This window comes from Herpailurus yagouaroundi, unplaced genomic scaffold (genome assembly GCF_014898765.1).
Source record: "Herpailurus yagouaroundi ecotype Mexico unplaced genomic scaffold, PumYag 220, whole genome shotgun sequence".
NCBI classification, from domain to species: domain Eukaryota; kingdom Metazoa; phylum Chordata; class Mammalia; order Carnivora; family Felidae; genus Herpailurus; species Herpailurus yagouaroundi.
This window is the reverse complement of record NW_024412451.1, coordinates 71,430-87,524: the sequence shown is the minus strand read 5'-3', so window position 1 is coordinate 87,524 and position 16,095 is coordinate 71,430. Positions and strand designations below refer to the sequence as shown.

General features: G+C 50.5%; 2 protein-coding genes across 6 annotated transcripts in view; both read right to left on the bottom strand.

Moving 5' to 3' along the window:
• The window catches only part of HNRNPUL1 (heterogeneous nuclear ribonucleoprotein U like 1), a 36,684-nt gene extending 27,528 nt beyond the window's left edge, over positions 1 to 9,156 (bottom strand). Inside the window, exons 1-3 of one of the 4 annotated variants that reach the window (XM_040457160.1) lie at positions 9,132 to 9,156; positions 3,536 to 3,658; positions 769 to 925 (exon numbers count right to left, since the gene is read on the bottom strand). In XM_040457160.1, the coding sequence (XP_040313094.1) occupies positions 769 to 925; positions 3,536 to 3,653 (275 nt within the window). In that variant the 5' untranslated portion in view covers positions 3,654 to 3,658; positions 9,132 to 9,156. Of the gene's footprint in view, positions 1 to 768; positions 926 to 3,535; positions 3,659 to 7,170; positions 7,596 to 9,131 lie in introns of those variants that run through there. The other 3 variants (XM_040457158.1, XM_040457159.1, XM_040457161.1) reach the window with 3 other exon arrangements.
• Positions 9,157 to 9,903: 747 nt separating this feature from the next.
• AXL (AXL receptor tyrosine kinase) overlaps positions 9,904 to 16,095 on the bottom strand; it is a 28,527-nt gene continuing 22,335 nt past the window's right edge. For both annotated transcript variants that reach the window (XM_040457156.1, XM_040457157.1), the window contains 3 exons: positions 13,234 to 13,393; positions 12,583 to 12,719; positions 9,904 to 11,783 (listed from right to left, as the gene is read on the bottom strand). In XM_040457156.1, the coding sequence (XP_040313090.1) occupies positions 11,432 to 11,783; positions 12,583 to 12,719; positions 13,234 to 13,393 (649 nt within the window). In that variant the 3' untranslated portion in view covers positions 9,904 to 11,431. The remainder of the gene's footprint in view (positions 11,784 to 12,582; positions 12,720 to 13,233; positions 13,394 to 16,095) is intronic.

The window sequence follows — 16,095 nt, the reverse complement described above, 5'->3', positions numbered from 1 at the left end:
AAAATGTGTCAGATGACCAGTCCAGACAAGTAGAGAAGTAATGGTCATTCCTAGTTTGAGTGACCAGAAAAGTCTTCATGCAAAAACTGAAGGGAGGGTGGGAGTGGGGGTGGGGGAACTGGGGCTGGGGCAAAGGGATAGGAAGGGCTTGTCAGGAAAGGAAAATAACCAGGGCAGAGAGGACACTCCCTCCTCTGACCTCCTGACACACACCATGACTACTGGTCTCACTAGGTTGTGGCTTACTCATGGGTCTGTCTCAGGCCCTATATTGGGATCAAAAGAAGGCAAAACCCACTGTCCAAACAAATCATCTCTGTGTCCCCAGTGTCCAGCCCAAGGGTAGGTACCTTGTGAAAGCAGCGGGAGTGTGACAATAGATAAATGAGTAGATAGATGGAAGGATGTGTTTGGGAAAAGGGTCAGGAAATAAATCTTTTCATCAAGGGATACTGAGCAGCCATTAAGAATAGGACACTGTGCAGGATGATGGGGCAGTGAGGCAAAGGACTGAAAAGGCAAGCTGGTATCTCACATGTGAAAGGCCAAGTATTTGGACTTTACCCTGTAGGTAATGAGAAGGGAGGAGCTGAGGAAGGAGCAAAAGTTTAGTAAAGCTGAATCTGGCAGTGAGTGCAGGGAGAACTGAGCAAAAGCGTGAGGGCAGGTTGCTCTGCCCCCTTGGTTAATACAAAGGTACCAGTGGGCACCAGGCTACAGACACAGAGACCTACTGGAAGAAGGGGGACTATTGCCTCACACACCCACCTCCTATCCTCTCGGTGCTCGAAGTACCCCCGTCCCCGGTTTTCTTCATAAGGCCTCTTGCGACTCTGGAATTGTTGTCTATCTGGTTTGAGTTGAGATGCTTCAGGTGGGAGGAAGCTGGTGGGTGCTTCTTGCTTCATCTCTGTCTTCATTTCTACTGTCAGGACAAAGCCAGGTGGTCAAGACACTTGGAAACTCCTTAGCTATCACTTTTCTGGTTCCTTTACCTCAGGAGATGTTGGCGGGATCCTGACTACACTCACGATGGGCTGGGCACAGGCAGCTTGCTGGGTTCAACGGAAACCTACCAGGGAGCCAAGAAGGCTGCACTGGAGAACAGGACCAGGGCAGAGGGAAGTCGGGGATGGTCAGCGAGGCACATCTGCACTGGCAGTTGATGGGGTGACAGATGTCAGCCAGATAACTCTCAGGCTTCATGTGGGAGAGGGGACTTCAGCACTGAATAAAGACCAGCTCTCTTAATAAGGTCCACCCAAAAGTGAATAGCTGCCTTAGGCTACTTTGCCAAAGGCCTCAGGAAAGTTGGCAGCTACCTTGGTCCGCAATGAGTGGGAGAGCCCTAGAGAGTTTCTAACATGGAGGCACCTGGGTGGCTCAGTCGGCTGAGCGTTTGACTTTTAATTTCTGCTCAGGTCATGATCCCAGCATCGTGGGATCAAGCCCTGCATCGGGGTATACGCTGGGCATGGGGCCTGCTTAGGATTCTTTCTTTTCTTCTGCCCCTCTCCCTGGGTCATACTCTTTCTCTCTCCAGAAAAAATAAAGAAAATTTCTAAGATCCCTTTAAACTTTGAGATCCCACGATCCGACCTTCTCTAATTATTCCTCCCAGAGAATCTACCTCATTTCTTACAAAGCGTCGTCTGTCTGGAAAAGGAGGTGGGAAGGTCAATTCAACAGGACACTGTGGGCCCACAGCTAACTCCACTGGCTTCAGTCACTCTACCATAAAGCCCAGAATCATTCCAGAAGCGAGGGTCTGAACTTAAGCCGGCCTATAGGTGTGATGGCCTTATTAAGTCACACCACAAATAGAAATCCTGACTTTCTATTTGTGGTGCGACTTAATAATCCAAGCACCTAACAGAGAGCAAACTGTAGAACCAGCATCTATGCTGACACTGTGGATCACTCACATCTCCTCATTTCAGCACTCAAGCCAAGACCACCTCGGATCCTTAGCCATGGCGTAGAAAGAAGGCTCCTGGGCACCCACGGCAGGGACTGTGCTCCCCCATCTGGAGAGCCTCCATGCTTCCCAGCAGAGCCGAGCTCGCAGGAGGCCCCGATAAATGCCTGTTGTGGGGGTCCCTAGATGGCTCAGGTCATGATCTTGCAGTTCATGAGTTCAAGCCCCTCATTGGGCTCTACACTGACAGTGTGGAGCCTGCTTGGGATTCTCTGTCTCTTCCTCTTCTCTGCCCCTCCCCCTCTTGCAATCTTGATCTCTCTCTCAAAAATACATTAACAAACATTAAAAAAAAAAAAAAGTCTGTTGTTAACAGCACAGAAATGACTCTCCTTGGGCCAAATGATCCCACAGGTTTGACAGAGCCTGACACAAATCTGCAGTTTAACCTACATTGAAAGTAAAATCCTCAGCCACCCACAAGAAATGTCTGGGGATTTCACTTTGTGGATGAACCAGAATGGAATTAGATAGAATCAACTACATAGAATCAACTTCACTAAGTACAGACACTAGGGCTGTAACACAGTGACAGGAACACAAGACTGGGAGGCAGTTCTGGCTCCATCATTACTCAACAGTGGGACCCTGCTTTCTAAATGGTAGGACACAACTGGTTGGGAATGCTGCTTATTAACCAACAGCAGTAGCCCAGGCACCAGTTTCCTGAGTGCTAACCCCAGCTCTGCCATCAGATAAGCCACCTTCTCAGTCTGTAAAATGGGAGCAGAGAGCTGGGTTGCATCTGTGTTTCCCAAACTGACACTGCAAGAAACTTTGTTCGGCAAAGACATATTTATTCACATATTTGGGAAACCCTGGGTTTAAACAATGTGACACAGGTTTTTTTCAGTCCAGGACTTCTCAGAGCCTTTAATGCTCCCAGAGGTGGTATAGCACGTGCTGCATTTCCAGGTATGTTTTAGCCAAGGAACCCTTCCCTGGGAGGTCCCTAATGACATCTTCTGGAACAATATTCTTCAGAATGCAGAAACTTCTAAATACTAAGCTAGCTTTAGAAAGTCCTTGCTAGATGGGGCACCTGGGTGGCTCAGTCGGTTAAGCATCCAACTTTGGCTCAGGTCATGATCTCATGGTTGGTGAGTTTGAGCCTTACATCTGCTCTCTGCTGTCAGCACAGAGCCCGCTTTGGATCCTCTGTCTCCCTCTTTCTCTGCCCCTCCCCCGCTCACGTTCTCTCACTCTCTCCCCCTCAGAAATGAATAAACATTAAAAAATAAAAATAAAAAGTCCTTGCTGGATTCTACATTCTAAGATCTTAAATAAGACTCAAGTACCGTCCTCTGAGTCTAAACTCTCCAGGGTGTTGATACTAACATCTGAAAACAGATACCATGAAGACTCCCCTCTTTCAACACCCGGGAGCAGGATTAAGTTCTCTCCTTCAAAAGAACCTTTCCAGAGTGACAGAGCCCAAATGGACCATCCAAGAGGAAGATGCAAAATCTCTCTGGGAAGACGGCTCTAGGCAGAGGGTAAAGGCCACATACAGATTCTAGTTCCTTCGAAAGAGATGTACAACGTGTACTTTCCCACCTGGGCGATAGGCCTGCTGCTGCTCCATTTCCAGAGGTCTCCTCTCGTAGCCAGACTCGTTCTCTTGCTTGATGACCTGGCTTTCATAGAATTGGTTTTGCCTGGTAATATTGTCCATGACATCTTAAAACAAGAAATGGCTAGTTAGAAAGGTGCTTCTTGGGACCAGAGGTGGGTTTTTGGTGCTACACAATGTCATTCTCAGTGGGGACAGTCTGCCAAAGGCTAAAAGGTGTGACAACCCCTTCAGATGGAACCTATCTGGGCAGTCAGCAGCCTCAACTGCCTAAGGACGTGCCCTCTTGTCCCTCAAATGATTGGCGATACATCTGTGACTGGGTTGTACAGAATCCCAACAAACAAAACCAACTGAGGCAGAACCGCTCTGGTTAAAGTGAGAAGATGGGAGGGTCAGAGAAAGTACCCAGCGTGACCTCACTCCCTAAGTCCCCACTCAAAGGCTGTGACAACTCTATTGGCAGCTGCGACTCCATGCAGCACAGTTTAAAAACCACCAGTCTAGCGGTCTTATGACGTGGTATGATGTGTAGGGAGCTGGCTTCAGGGCACGACCTTAAAAACTACTCAGGGCGCAAATCAGCCTGCTGCCCAGCCCAACTCACTGCACAGCCAACCCTCTTCAAGAATCTCTTCCACCCCACCATAGCTGCAAAGATAAAGAGTAACCATCCCAATTGACAGGGAAATGGGGGGTGGCGGAGGAACAGTTAGGAAAACAGGAGTTATGATAATAGTGGCCTTTAGACTCATTAGGGAGAAGTCATGAAATATATGGAGCTAGGTGGGAAGGGTTTCGAGAAGGTGTCTCATGGAATCAGACTAAGAACAGAAGCTTATTCTTATTATGAGAATATTATTAACTATTTGTGGAATGCACACTACATACCAGACCCTGGGTATAGCTTAGAATAAGCTTGCCTCACTGAAGCCTTCAGTTTTGTGAATAGGACATACATTAAACAAATACTTAAACACAAAAAGCAAATTCTAATTGCATTCAGGTTTACCAAGAAGTACCAGGAGTTAAGACAGGAACCCAGAAAGTAACAGAGAAGCCATTCCTGGGGTTGTTACAACATGTCAAAGTTCAGAGGTGAGACTAGAACCAGAGTAGCAAACCCAAGAAGAACCTTGCAGCCAAACCCAGAGAGAAGTCTGCAAACCTAGGACGAGCAGCAAGCAGGTTCTCTACCCCAGTGGCAAGCTCTGCTAGGTGCCTCTAGGGCCCTACTGGTAGCTGTGCCAGGACCGGCAGAACCACAGGGAAGGAGAGACTATTCTGCCACTTGCTAACTGATTGGATCCTTTCTCAGAGGACAAATACATCTGGGCACAAACCAGGTGCAGCCCAAAGGGAGGAAAGTAACAGATCACGTGATCTGCCACAGCTCTGTTTACCAGAGCCTGAAGGAAGGGTTGCAGTGGGGCATGAAAGGGGCTCAGAGGATTTTGTTGTAGGGGTTACAGGAAAAAGGAAGAAATAGATTATCTCCTTAATTGGAACACAGGGAGTGCCTTTCAAACTATTCGGTTTCTTCTGGGCTCCAAGCACAGTACTCTTCTTCCTACAAATACTCACATCTCTCTTTTCAAATATCTCTCCTGTGCCCACAAAGGCAGCCTCACCCCGGATGATTCTGGGGTCCTTCTCCACCCTTAAAACATCCACCTCCTATTGACATGCAAGCCCAGTGCTAAGCCTCCTACACGTGTGACCTCATTCATAACAATCCTGGGGGGCATGTTATTATCCCTGTTGTGCACGCAAGAAAACCAGGGCTCACAGAGGTGAACTGACTTGCCCAAGTCATAGACACACCTTTGGAACAAAGTCTGTCCAGAGTCTAGCAGTCCCTCTTCTGAGACACCTCTGGCCACTGGCCCTTCCTCCTAGGCATTCCTGCAGCATCTCTCCTGCCCTAGACATGCACTCCTCCTTCCCTCACAGGTCTCTGCAAAGGAAGTATTCTTCCCGGCATGTGGGTCCCGGACAATCACTAGGCTGCTCTCACTGCTAATTTATACTCAGGTCGCCCCCCTCCAGGACATCACATCTCTCACCAATAAGTCAGTAAGTACCCAATGCCAACCCAGTTTCTTGTCTCTTCCCTCACCCTCTTGCTCTCCTCACTTGGCTAACCTCATGGCACCCACTTTTCAGAGAAATACCACAAATGCTGTATGCCGGAGTCCTTTCTACTTACTCCTTAACTTCTCCAATCACCACTCCCCTGTCCTGCTAGAAAACCACGTTTTTCTAACTCCACATTTCCTACCTTCCATACTAGGGTCTTCTCTCTTCAGACAATCGCAGATCTACCCTGCCCCTCTTGTTCTGAGCCATACCTTCTGGCTCATGCAGTGGTTCCTTACTACATACACCCTGAGATCCCCCCATTCCCTGGGCACACAAATAACTGTTTCTGAGGACCAAGGAGCCCTCTCGTGGAGACACTCAGTCTCAGAAACACTACCCCCACTCCATCCTGAGACCTCTAGCCAAGTCAACAGGTTTTCTTTCTCTTTCCATTCTATACCCTCCCCTCTCCCACATATGCTAGACCACACGTACACTCCTGTCCTGGACAGAAGGATCCTCTATCCCCCAGATACTCCACTGACTTCAAACTCCATCAACTTGCTATCAGCCGCACCCCACCCCTAGCTACTTTTCTGTTCTTCAAACAATCCATACTGTTAATCCAAGACGACTCAGCAGTAGGCGCTGAATTACCTGTTCCCAGAATCCACCCAGCTCAAGATCTCTAGGTTCCTTGTCCAGCGAGGCATCCTTCCCTCCCTTGCCTGCCCCCAGAGATGGGGGTTTCCTTCTACCTCCTCTGGAAGCCAATCAGAAGATCTCCAGGTATCCCAGTACCAAATGCCCAAGTTGGCCCTGACTCAAGGTTGGCCTTCCAGCCCTGGATCTCAGAGTCCCCCAGCCCATCCTTAGACAGAGGGGGGTCCCCCACAGTCCAATCACATGGTAGTCTCCCACATCCCCTAAATGCTCACTAGCCAAATACCAGAACACCCAGTCCATCAGATTTCCCCCTGGCCAGACACCAGCACCTCCACCTCACTAACCCATCCCAGTACCAAATATGAGAACTCCCCATACCCCACCCAGCACCAAACTCCAAGATCCTCTATTCTTAAAACTCTTCCAGCCCTAAAAACACGGCTCCCGACGTCCAGCCCACACGCTGGGCTAGCACAGCCCCAAAGCCCCCCCGGCTCCAAACCTATCGTCATTTCCAAGACCCTCCTTGGCCCCCGGTTAGAAAACCTCTTGTTCTTCCGACTCTCTTCGGCTCCAGAAACCACGGCTTCCGGTCTCCGAGCCCCAGACTCCGGAATCCTCTACACCCCCGGGACCTTCCTCATCTCCGAAACCAAGAGCCCCCACTCCAGTAGATCTCCTGCACCGAATGCCAGGGTCCACCCTCCAGTCGTCCCGAGGCCCTGGGCCCTAGATCCTTTTCAGCGGCAGGTAGCAGGATCCCCCAATCCTCAGACCATCTCCCCGACCTCAGGCGCCGGACTCCCGCGTCCCACAGCCCTTCCTCGGCCCGGACTCCGGGCTCCCCGACCCCCGCCCCGCGCACTCTCACAATGTCCGTCCGGCCCCGAGTAGCCGCCAGGCTCCGCGTGCGGCTGCAGCCCGGACGGCGGTGGCTGCGCGGTCCCCTCCAGCTCGGAGCCCCCCTCGGTCTCGACCTCCTCGTTGTTGTGCCCGGGTCGCCCCGGTTCGTCGTCGGCCTCGAGCTCCCGCTCGTCGTCGGGCTCCTCGGCCTCCAGCGCCGCCTGCAGCCGCTCAGCAAGCTCGGCCTTGAGGCCGCGAGTGTCCAGGCCGCGGCGCTGCAGCTCCTCGCGAAGTTCGTTCACCTTCAGACGGCGCACATCCATGGCCCGGGCCCCCGGGGCGGCCCCCGAGCCCGGCCCGGCCTCCCAGGGCTCTGTCCCCCTTAAACCTTTCCTGTCAGGAGGCGAAGGGGGAAAAGGGGGGGGGGCCCGCTCCAATGGCGGCGGCGGCTCAAAATGGCCGCCGCCGCCACCTCCCCCTCCTCCGTGGCCCCATGCGATGCAACACGGGTGCCAATTGGCCACCGCGTGGAGGCAACGGGCGCGGGCCGGGAGACTCAGCCAATCAGAGCGCGGCTTTCAAAAGAACGGCAATGAAAGGGCCCCGTAGCACCCGGGGAGGAAGCGTTGGCCTACGTCGCTGCCGCCGCCGGAGCGGAGGGCGGGAAAAGGCGGGAGGCGGAGCACGCGGTGATTGGGTGGCCCCCGCGCGCCCGCTCCCGTAGGGTCAAATGAAGAAAAGGGAGTAAGGACTTGGCCCAATCAGCGATGGGATCTCAGAATGAACCTCCCTGCCCACCCCCCCACCCCCCGCCACTCACACATACACTCTCTCGGCCTTTCCTGCGCGGTCCTTTCATCAAACTGGTGTCTCCTGTAACACATACCCTGATTGGTCTAGATCTCCCGCCCCTGAGGAGTACAAGCGGATAAAAGCACTAGAACCAATCAAATGGGGGGTCGGCCGACCAACTCCCCCTCTTCCTCCTTTCACGTTTGCCTTTAAGAAACCGGAAAGATGAATTCACGAAGGACCTGCCCCTTGCCGTTAGGGCGGTTTCAAAACAATCTGTCCACCAATTGCAATTATCGTTTTAACTCACTAAAGCTAGTACAGTTGGATAGCTTTAGGAAAAGCCAACCAGATTGGCTGTTCTTTGGCGGACGGCCTCACAAATGTCGCTGAAGAGGGAGGCCGAGGAGATAGAGATGAAGTAGATAAATTATCCTTAATCTGGAAGAAACTCAATTGACTACGAAAAGCAATCTTTTGACTTCAGAGAGTACCGGAGTTTTGAAAACAGAGGCTAGACCAACAACGGGAAAAAAGTTGTAAAGGAAATCGCACCCTCTTCCCTTTTGATAGTTCATCTCAAGGGGCGCCTCTTTCCACGATCATAGATTCGCTGCAGTCTTTCTCTATGGTTGGTATCTTACGTGGAATGGGCGCTCTGCACGCGACCATAGAGACTTCCCCACCTCCGAAAGTTCTCGGGTCTGTACCCCAGATCTTCTGAGCTGCTGTTCAGTAGTTCTGGCTGTCTGGCGTCTGTACTGACAAGCTCGAACACATAGGTCCGTAGTTCAGCCTCACGCTACAAATGCAAACGCCACAGTTTCACAATGTCTACTGCTGCACCACCTGTCGCCTCTAACTCAAAAGACACAAAACTTCCGTGAAATACACAATCGTGCTACACAATGCAAACGCCCGCTGCCCACCGAACCATACCACAAGCCCACAAAAACCACACACCACCACCACCTCTACTTAGACAAAAGCACACACAACACAGATAAACAAATGGCCGTGAGTCAGATCAGATACATCCGTAAAGGGGATAATACACCAAACTGCAGTGTAGATGTGGCCACTAAGGTCCACACAGGCAGGAGGCATCAAATGATAAAGACACGGGACAGTTATACTACAAGCTGACAAGGCAACCTCGACACACAGCACCCACTCAGAAACGGGGCAGACACTCACGTGGGCCCGGAGGTTCCAGTCCAGACACCCCGCCCCTCGCCCACGTCCGACTTCCTCTCTCCTCCCAGCTTCCCACAATGATTTGTTCTGAAAAAGTTTGTGGCCCGGATTGAACTGTCCTCGGGTTCTCAGGAGCTGCCACCGGGGGGCGTCCGGGCGCTGCCAAGGGTTTCTTCATCTGCTGCCCGATAGACCCCGGAACGCGGGCATGCAAAGCACAGGGTGTTTGTCTTGGCATCAATCCCTTTGTGCGCCCTCGCTGATCGGAGGTGTTCTGTGCCTGTGTTTCTATGTGAACCTGAACGTTTGAGTCTGTGAGTACCTGTTGTACTCTCTAGGTATTTGTGCCACTTTATTTATTCTGTAATCTGTTAGTCTAGTTTCTTCCTATTCCTGGTGAGTATCTGCCTTGCATATGTTTGCAAATATGTTTGTTATCTGTGTAATTTTGTATGTCTGTTCCTCTGTGTGTCTGAATTTCAGTGTCTCTATTTGTGGCAAGGTATGCCTGAGTATGTCCTAATGGGTCTGTTACTTTGGGGTGAGGAGAAGAGTCTCTTTGTGACAGGAGTATCCACACGCCTCCTCCTCACTAGGAAGGAGAGTCGGCATTTCTTTGTATGTCTTTTTGCCTATGCATATGCTCATTTCTACCCTCTTGATAAAGGGAGAACTTCTAGACCACCAAGCTCTTCTTTTTACTGATGGGGAAACTGAGCGGCCAGGGAGAGGGGCCACATGACAGCTGAGTGGAAACAAGAGGAGACAGAAGTGTGGTTATAAAGTTTTATGTGATCTGAGCCCCTCTGGAGGCACCAGAGCCCACACCTCTGTACAGGAGGCTTGAGGGATTGGCTCAGGGGGGCAGCATGGCCCAAAAGGAGGGAAATTGTCTCCTGGGGAAAGGAGGCATCCCTAATGCATTGCACAGGCTTGAGGGGAGGCATGCCCCCACATGAGGGGAGGAGGAAGCAGAGGTGGCTAAGAAAGGGAGAGTCGCACAGAAGAATACTGTAAGATTAGAATCTTGGAATCATACCTTGGAATTCTAGACCAGTACACCTTTAGAATCTTTGAACTTTTGAATCTTACAACTACAACGTTTGAATCTTAGAACTACAGTGCCTAGGAACTTAAGATTTAGAACTGTGGATTCTTGGACCCTCAACTAAAACCCTAGAAAGGTGGAATGCAGCATTGAACCTAAAGGTATCCAACATTAGAAATGATTAAAACTTTGGTATCTAGCTAGTCACAACTAACTGTAGAGTTTTATACCTTAGTGCTGAGGGTCCAGAATCTTGGACCAATAGACTCTAGAGTACCTTGGAACATAGAACAGAACAACATTAGAATCTTTGAGTTTAATAATCTAGAACCTTGAAGCATATGGTCTAGAATCTTAGACACAGAGAATCTAGGTTCTTAGACTAAGTCTTAGAACATCACATCTTAGAACATTAGACCTTTGAACCTCCATCTTTAGACTCTTAGAACTTTTGAATTGCACATTTTAACCTTAGATATTTAGGATCCAGAATCTCATAAGAGTTTCAAGGATCATGAAGCCTTAAAACTTATAATTAGCCATTATTAGAAGCTTTGAACTTGAGAAGATAAAATCTGGAAGCCTTATGATGTAGAGTCTGATAAGCCAGAAAATTTACAGTCTAAGAGGCTTAGAACATCAGATTTTAGAACATTAGGCCTTAGAACCTCCAGGTCTAGAATTGTAGAATCTAGAATCTTATACCCTAAGAATTCAGAACCCTAGAAAAATAAAATCTAGGATCACAGAATCTTGGATCCTAAAACTAGAATCTTAGAGCTTAGAACCCAAAATCTTGTGGGCTTTAGGAAGAATCCTAGAACCAGAAAAATCTAGAGCCATGGGCTCTCAGAGCCTTAGAATATAGACCTTGCAACTTCCATGTCTAGAACCTTAGCACTTTAGAATTAGAGACTTTGGGATTTTAGGTCCTTAGAGCCAAAGACTAATAGCATCTTTGAAACCTAGAACCTTTGAATCTAGACTCTTTAAACCTTAGAATCTAGAATCGTGGAATGTCAGACCTGGAAAGATCCTTAGGGATTGCAGTACAACCCCTTCCTTTTACACATGGGGACTCTAAGGCATGGAAAAAGGAGAGGATCTGTCTGGGATGGAAATGGAATAGGTAGGAAGAGAAGGCTGTAGTTTGGGGTGAGGCCTGGAATGGAGAAATAGTTGATAGGGTAGGCTCCCCCAGTGGCAGTGCCTAGCTTGGGTCCTGAGAGGGAGTCCCAGGTAGAGGGTTGTCTTAGGCTCCATCCTCCTGCCCTGGGGGAGCTGGGGAGCTCCTTTCCGTGGGCAGAGTAGGGCCCGGGGCGGTAGAAGGGCAGAGGACATAGCGTCCAGCAGGATGGACCTCAGCCGCGGTGAGGCAACTGCAAGAATCCTTAGGGTCAGGCTGGGTTAGGGGGTCAGCTCCTCCAGCAGCTCCAAGTGGTTCAGGATGCCCCCCACCCTCATCCATGTTGACATAGAGGATCTCGTCGGGCTCCTGGGCAGGGGGCAGGGCCTTCAGGGTGTTCTCCAGATCCTCCCGAAGTTCTGAGAAGCTTGGCCGGTCCCGGGGGTTTAGCTCCCAGCACCGGGACATCAGGGCATACCTAGGGCAGCAAAGTGAAGGGTGGGAGACTGAGCAGACGCACTCAGAAGGAGGGCGTTCTGGGAGTTTGGGGTATTTCACGGGACTGGAACGAACCATAGCAGTTTGGGGGCTTCTATAGGGGATTTGGGAACTCTCAAGAGTTTCTGAGGGGAGTCCTAGGACACTCAGGAGCTGAAAAGGGTCTTGGGGAACCTCTCTGAGTATCGTGTGGTGTTCAGTGAGGGTTTGCTAGAGCAGACTTTGCCCTCAAAGCGCTGGATGAATGCTCTGCTTTTTCTCTGTGCGCTGTAAGTTTCATAAACTGTAAGTTTCATAAACACTGTCCTAAAGGATCCTGGGGATATCTCAGAGGAGCCCCATGAGTTTGGAGAAGCCCCATATGGCAAACCAGAGGGTTGGCAGCAGGTCCTGAGGGGTGTTGAAGAGCATGGGGGGGGAAGTATGGGTGCTCAGGAGTCAGGTGAATTAGAATTTGGGGAGAGTGGGGGGTCTCAGAGGCAGGGCCCCCAGGTAAGCTGGTACAGTTATTCACTGCCCACAGATGCCCCGCCAAGGCGGCTGATCCAGCCTGCATTCCACACAGAAAGGCACCAGAGGAGAGGGCACCTTTTGCCAGTCTGCACCCTGTGAGCTAGCCCTAGTCTTGTGGGGCATTGGTGAGGAGGTGTGCGGGTTCCTCAACGGTCTGGGGGATTCTGTGCAGGTTTTAGAGGGTCGGGGCCATGTGGGGTGCTCAGGACTTTTGGAGTGAAATCTGGGATTGGATTGGGGGTGGGGAGAGTCCTCAGGGTCCTCACAGTCCATCCAGACAGTCCACAGGCTGTTTCAGGCGGTTTCCCTGGCACAGGTAGTCGTAAATCTCGCTGTTCTCCACTCCTGGATATGGGGTTTGGCCTCGCGTGGCAATCTCCCACATCGTCACTCCAAAGGACCACTGTAGGGGGCAGAGGAGAGAGAGTTAGAGGGTCTCTCCTGCACAAAGACACCCCAATGCACAGGTACACCCACATTTATGTGCACATCTGTACACAGCTATTTCTGTGGGGGCATCACAGCTCTTCACCGAAACACTTTGGCACAGGGACACACTGAGTGGCAACTTTTGTGTGTGCATAGGCATGATGATCCATGCACACATGTACACACTTCACAGTCACATGGTCTTACGGGTCGCCCTGGGCACTGTGGCTGTGATACATACATGTCCTCACCACTGCCTCTCGCGACCTAAACTGTCCACACGTCCCATGTATGAACCTGCCATCATGCACACGTGGACCTGTGCATGTCGCCACCATGGCCACACCACCATTCACAGACACCCAGCACACCCCCAGACATGCCTAACACATGCGGTCAGGCCCCTGTACTGGGAAGCCCGGGCATCCCTGTGAGCCCAGCTGCAATGTGACATGAACTGGCCACTGCTCCCCACACCTGACACATACCACATCACTCTTGCTGGTGTAGACCCGGTCAGCTAGGCTCTCGATGGCGATCCACTTGACTGGCATCTTGGCGATGCGTCCCTGCCGGTAGTAGTCCCCATTGTAGATCTTCTTAGAGAGCCCAAAGTCCGCCACACACACGGACATGTTCTCATTCAGCCTGCCCGGAATGGGGAGAGGAACAGAGTCATGGCATCACCCCCTCCACCGGGAAGCCTGTCCTCACTCTCAGACGCCTTTTCACCCCCTGCTCTGGCTGGCCTCTTTGGGGGTGAGGGTCTGTCAACCCCAGACCGAAGGGAAATGTGTTGCTTCTTGTTCCCTGTATATGAAGTTTCACAAACACACCCATGTAACCAGCACCCAGATGAAGAAACAGAACACAGCGGGACATCATCTGTACAAGGAATACCACAGAGCAAAGAAAAAGCTGGAACTAACCAATATGCATGGCGACGTGGGCTCATCTCAACAATAGCACACTGAGCGAAAGAAACCAGACACAAAGAAGTACACCTTCCGTGATTCCGTGACATTTAAGAACAGGTGACTGAAATACAGGATAGTATTTTCCCTGGGGGCAGTGACTACAAAGTGCTTGAGGGAGCCTGCCGGGGCCCAGAAATGTTCTTTACCTTGATCCAGTTGGTGGTCGTTTACATGAGTCTATAGACATAAACATGCATTTGGCCACACACCTAGAATGTGTGTGTGTTAGCTTGTCAGCATACGTTGATTTTTTTAAGTGTGAGAAAGGAAGGAACACATTACTAGTCCTGCCTGTAACCACCCCTCCCAGAGAAGCCACAGTCTTCGAGCATGGATTACTTTTGCCTGCTTTTGTGCTTTTCATAAAGAGAAGATTCTCTAATTTTTGCACCTGAGGTTTTAGGATCCTATTAAGAATTAATGATTTCTAGCCAGGGTGATGGGCTGGGGCAGTGACCAATCAGAACAGACCCTGGAGGCCCCTCACATGGCAGGAGTTAACCTTCACCCTCTAGGTCCAGAGAAGGCCCAGAGGATCATGGCAGGGAGGCAGAGAGAGGTGATGCTCAGGTATCCAGGCTGGTGGCTGTGGAGTGGGTGGGAGGTTTCGGGTAGTGGCGAACTGCCAACTGGGTAAGGAAATAACATTTAAAAAAATTATTTATTTACTTTTATTTTTTTTAATGTTATTTATTTTTCAGAGAGAGAGACAGAGCGTGAGCAGGGGAGGGACAGAGAGAGAGGGAGACACAGAATCCAAAGCAGGCTCCCGGCTCTGAGCTGTCAGCACCGAGCCCAACACGGGGCTTGAACTCACGGACGGCCAGATCATGACCTGAGCTTAAGTCGGATACTTAATGGACTGAGCCACCCAAGCGCCCCTTATTTACTTATTTTTAAGGTAGCCTCCATCCCCAATGTGAGGTGTGAAGTCATGACCCTGAGATCAAGAGTTGCATGCTCTACTGACTGAGCCAGCCAGGCATCCCTGGAGATTTTTTTTTTTTCAACCTTTTTTATTTATTTTTGGGACAGAGAGAGACAGAGCATGAACGGGGGAGGGGCAGAGAGAGAGGGAGACACAGAATCGGAAACAGGCTCCAGGCTCCGAGCCATCAGCCCAGAGCCTGACGCGGGGCTCGAACTCACGGAGCGCGAGATCGTGACCTGGCTGAAGTCGGACGCTTAACCGACTGCGCCACCCAGGCGCCCCCCTGGAGATTTTATATTTAAGCGATCTGTACACCCAACTTGGGGCTTGAACTCACAACTCCAAGACCATGAGTCGCATGCTCTACCAAGTGACCTAACCAGGCACCCCTCAATATTGTAACTTAACAAAAAGGGGCAGATGCATAACAATGGGTTGTCTACTCTGATTTCCAGTGTCACTGTTCCATGGGGGACTTGACTAGGATCACGCCAAGTTGCAGATAGAAAGGAATTTCCAGGGGTGCCTGGGTGGCTCAGTTGGTTAAGCATCTGACTTCAGCTCAGGTCATGATCTCACAGTTTGTAGGTTCAAGCCCTGCACCAGGCTCTATGCTGACAGCTCGGAGCCTGGAGCCTGCTTCAGATTCTGTGTCTCCTTCTCTCTCTGGCCCTCCCTGCCCCCCACTCTCTCTCAAAAATAATCATTAAAAAAAAAAAAAGAAAGGAATTTCCATTTTGACTGAGCCTGTTGAAGCCTTTACATAAGCTTTCCAGTTAACAGGAATTACAGGGAACAGAGGAACAAGGCAAATGCCACCACAAGGAAGCAGACACATGCATGTCACATCCTACGAGACAAGTGGCCTGGTCTCTTCCAAAATAATATGATGTAGGGGCGCCTGGGTGGTGCAGTCGGTTAAGCCTCCGACTTCAGCCAGGTCACGATCTCGCGGTCCGGGTCACGATCTCGGCGTCCGTGAGTTCGAGCCCCGCGTCAGGCTCTGGGCTGATGGCTCGGAGCCTGGAGCCTGTTTCCGATTCTGTGTCTCCCTCTCTCTCTGCCCCTCCCCCGTTCATGCTCTGTCTCTCTCTGTCCCAAAAAAAAAAAAAAAACTTAAAAAAAAAAATAATATGATATAAAAATAGAAAAAGATTGGGGGGGTCTATTCCAGATTTATAAGGACCAGAGGGGCATAACAGCTAAATGCAGTGGCGGGGGGACCCTGAAGAGATTCTGATTTGGGGTAAAAAATTAAAACAGCCATAAAAGACATTTCAGAGGACAACTGGAAGAATTTGAACGTGGATTGGATGAGAGGTTATGTTACAGAATTACGGTTAATCTTAGGTGTGACAACAGAACTGTAATCACTTCCATGTAAGTCCTCATTCTTAGGCGATACCTACTGAAGATTTAGGGGTCTGGTGCCACTATCTTGG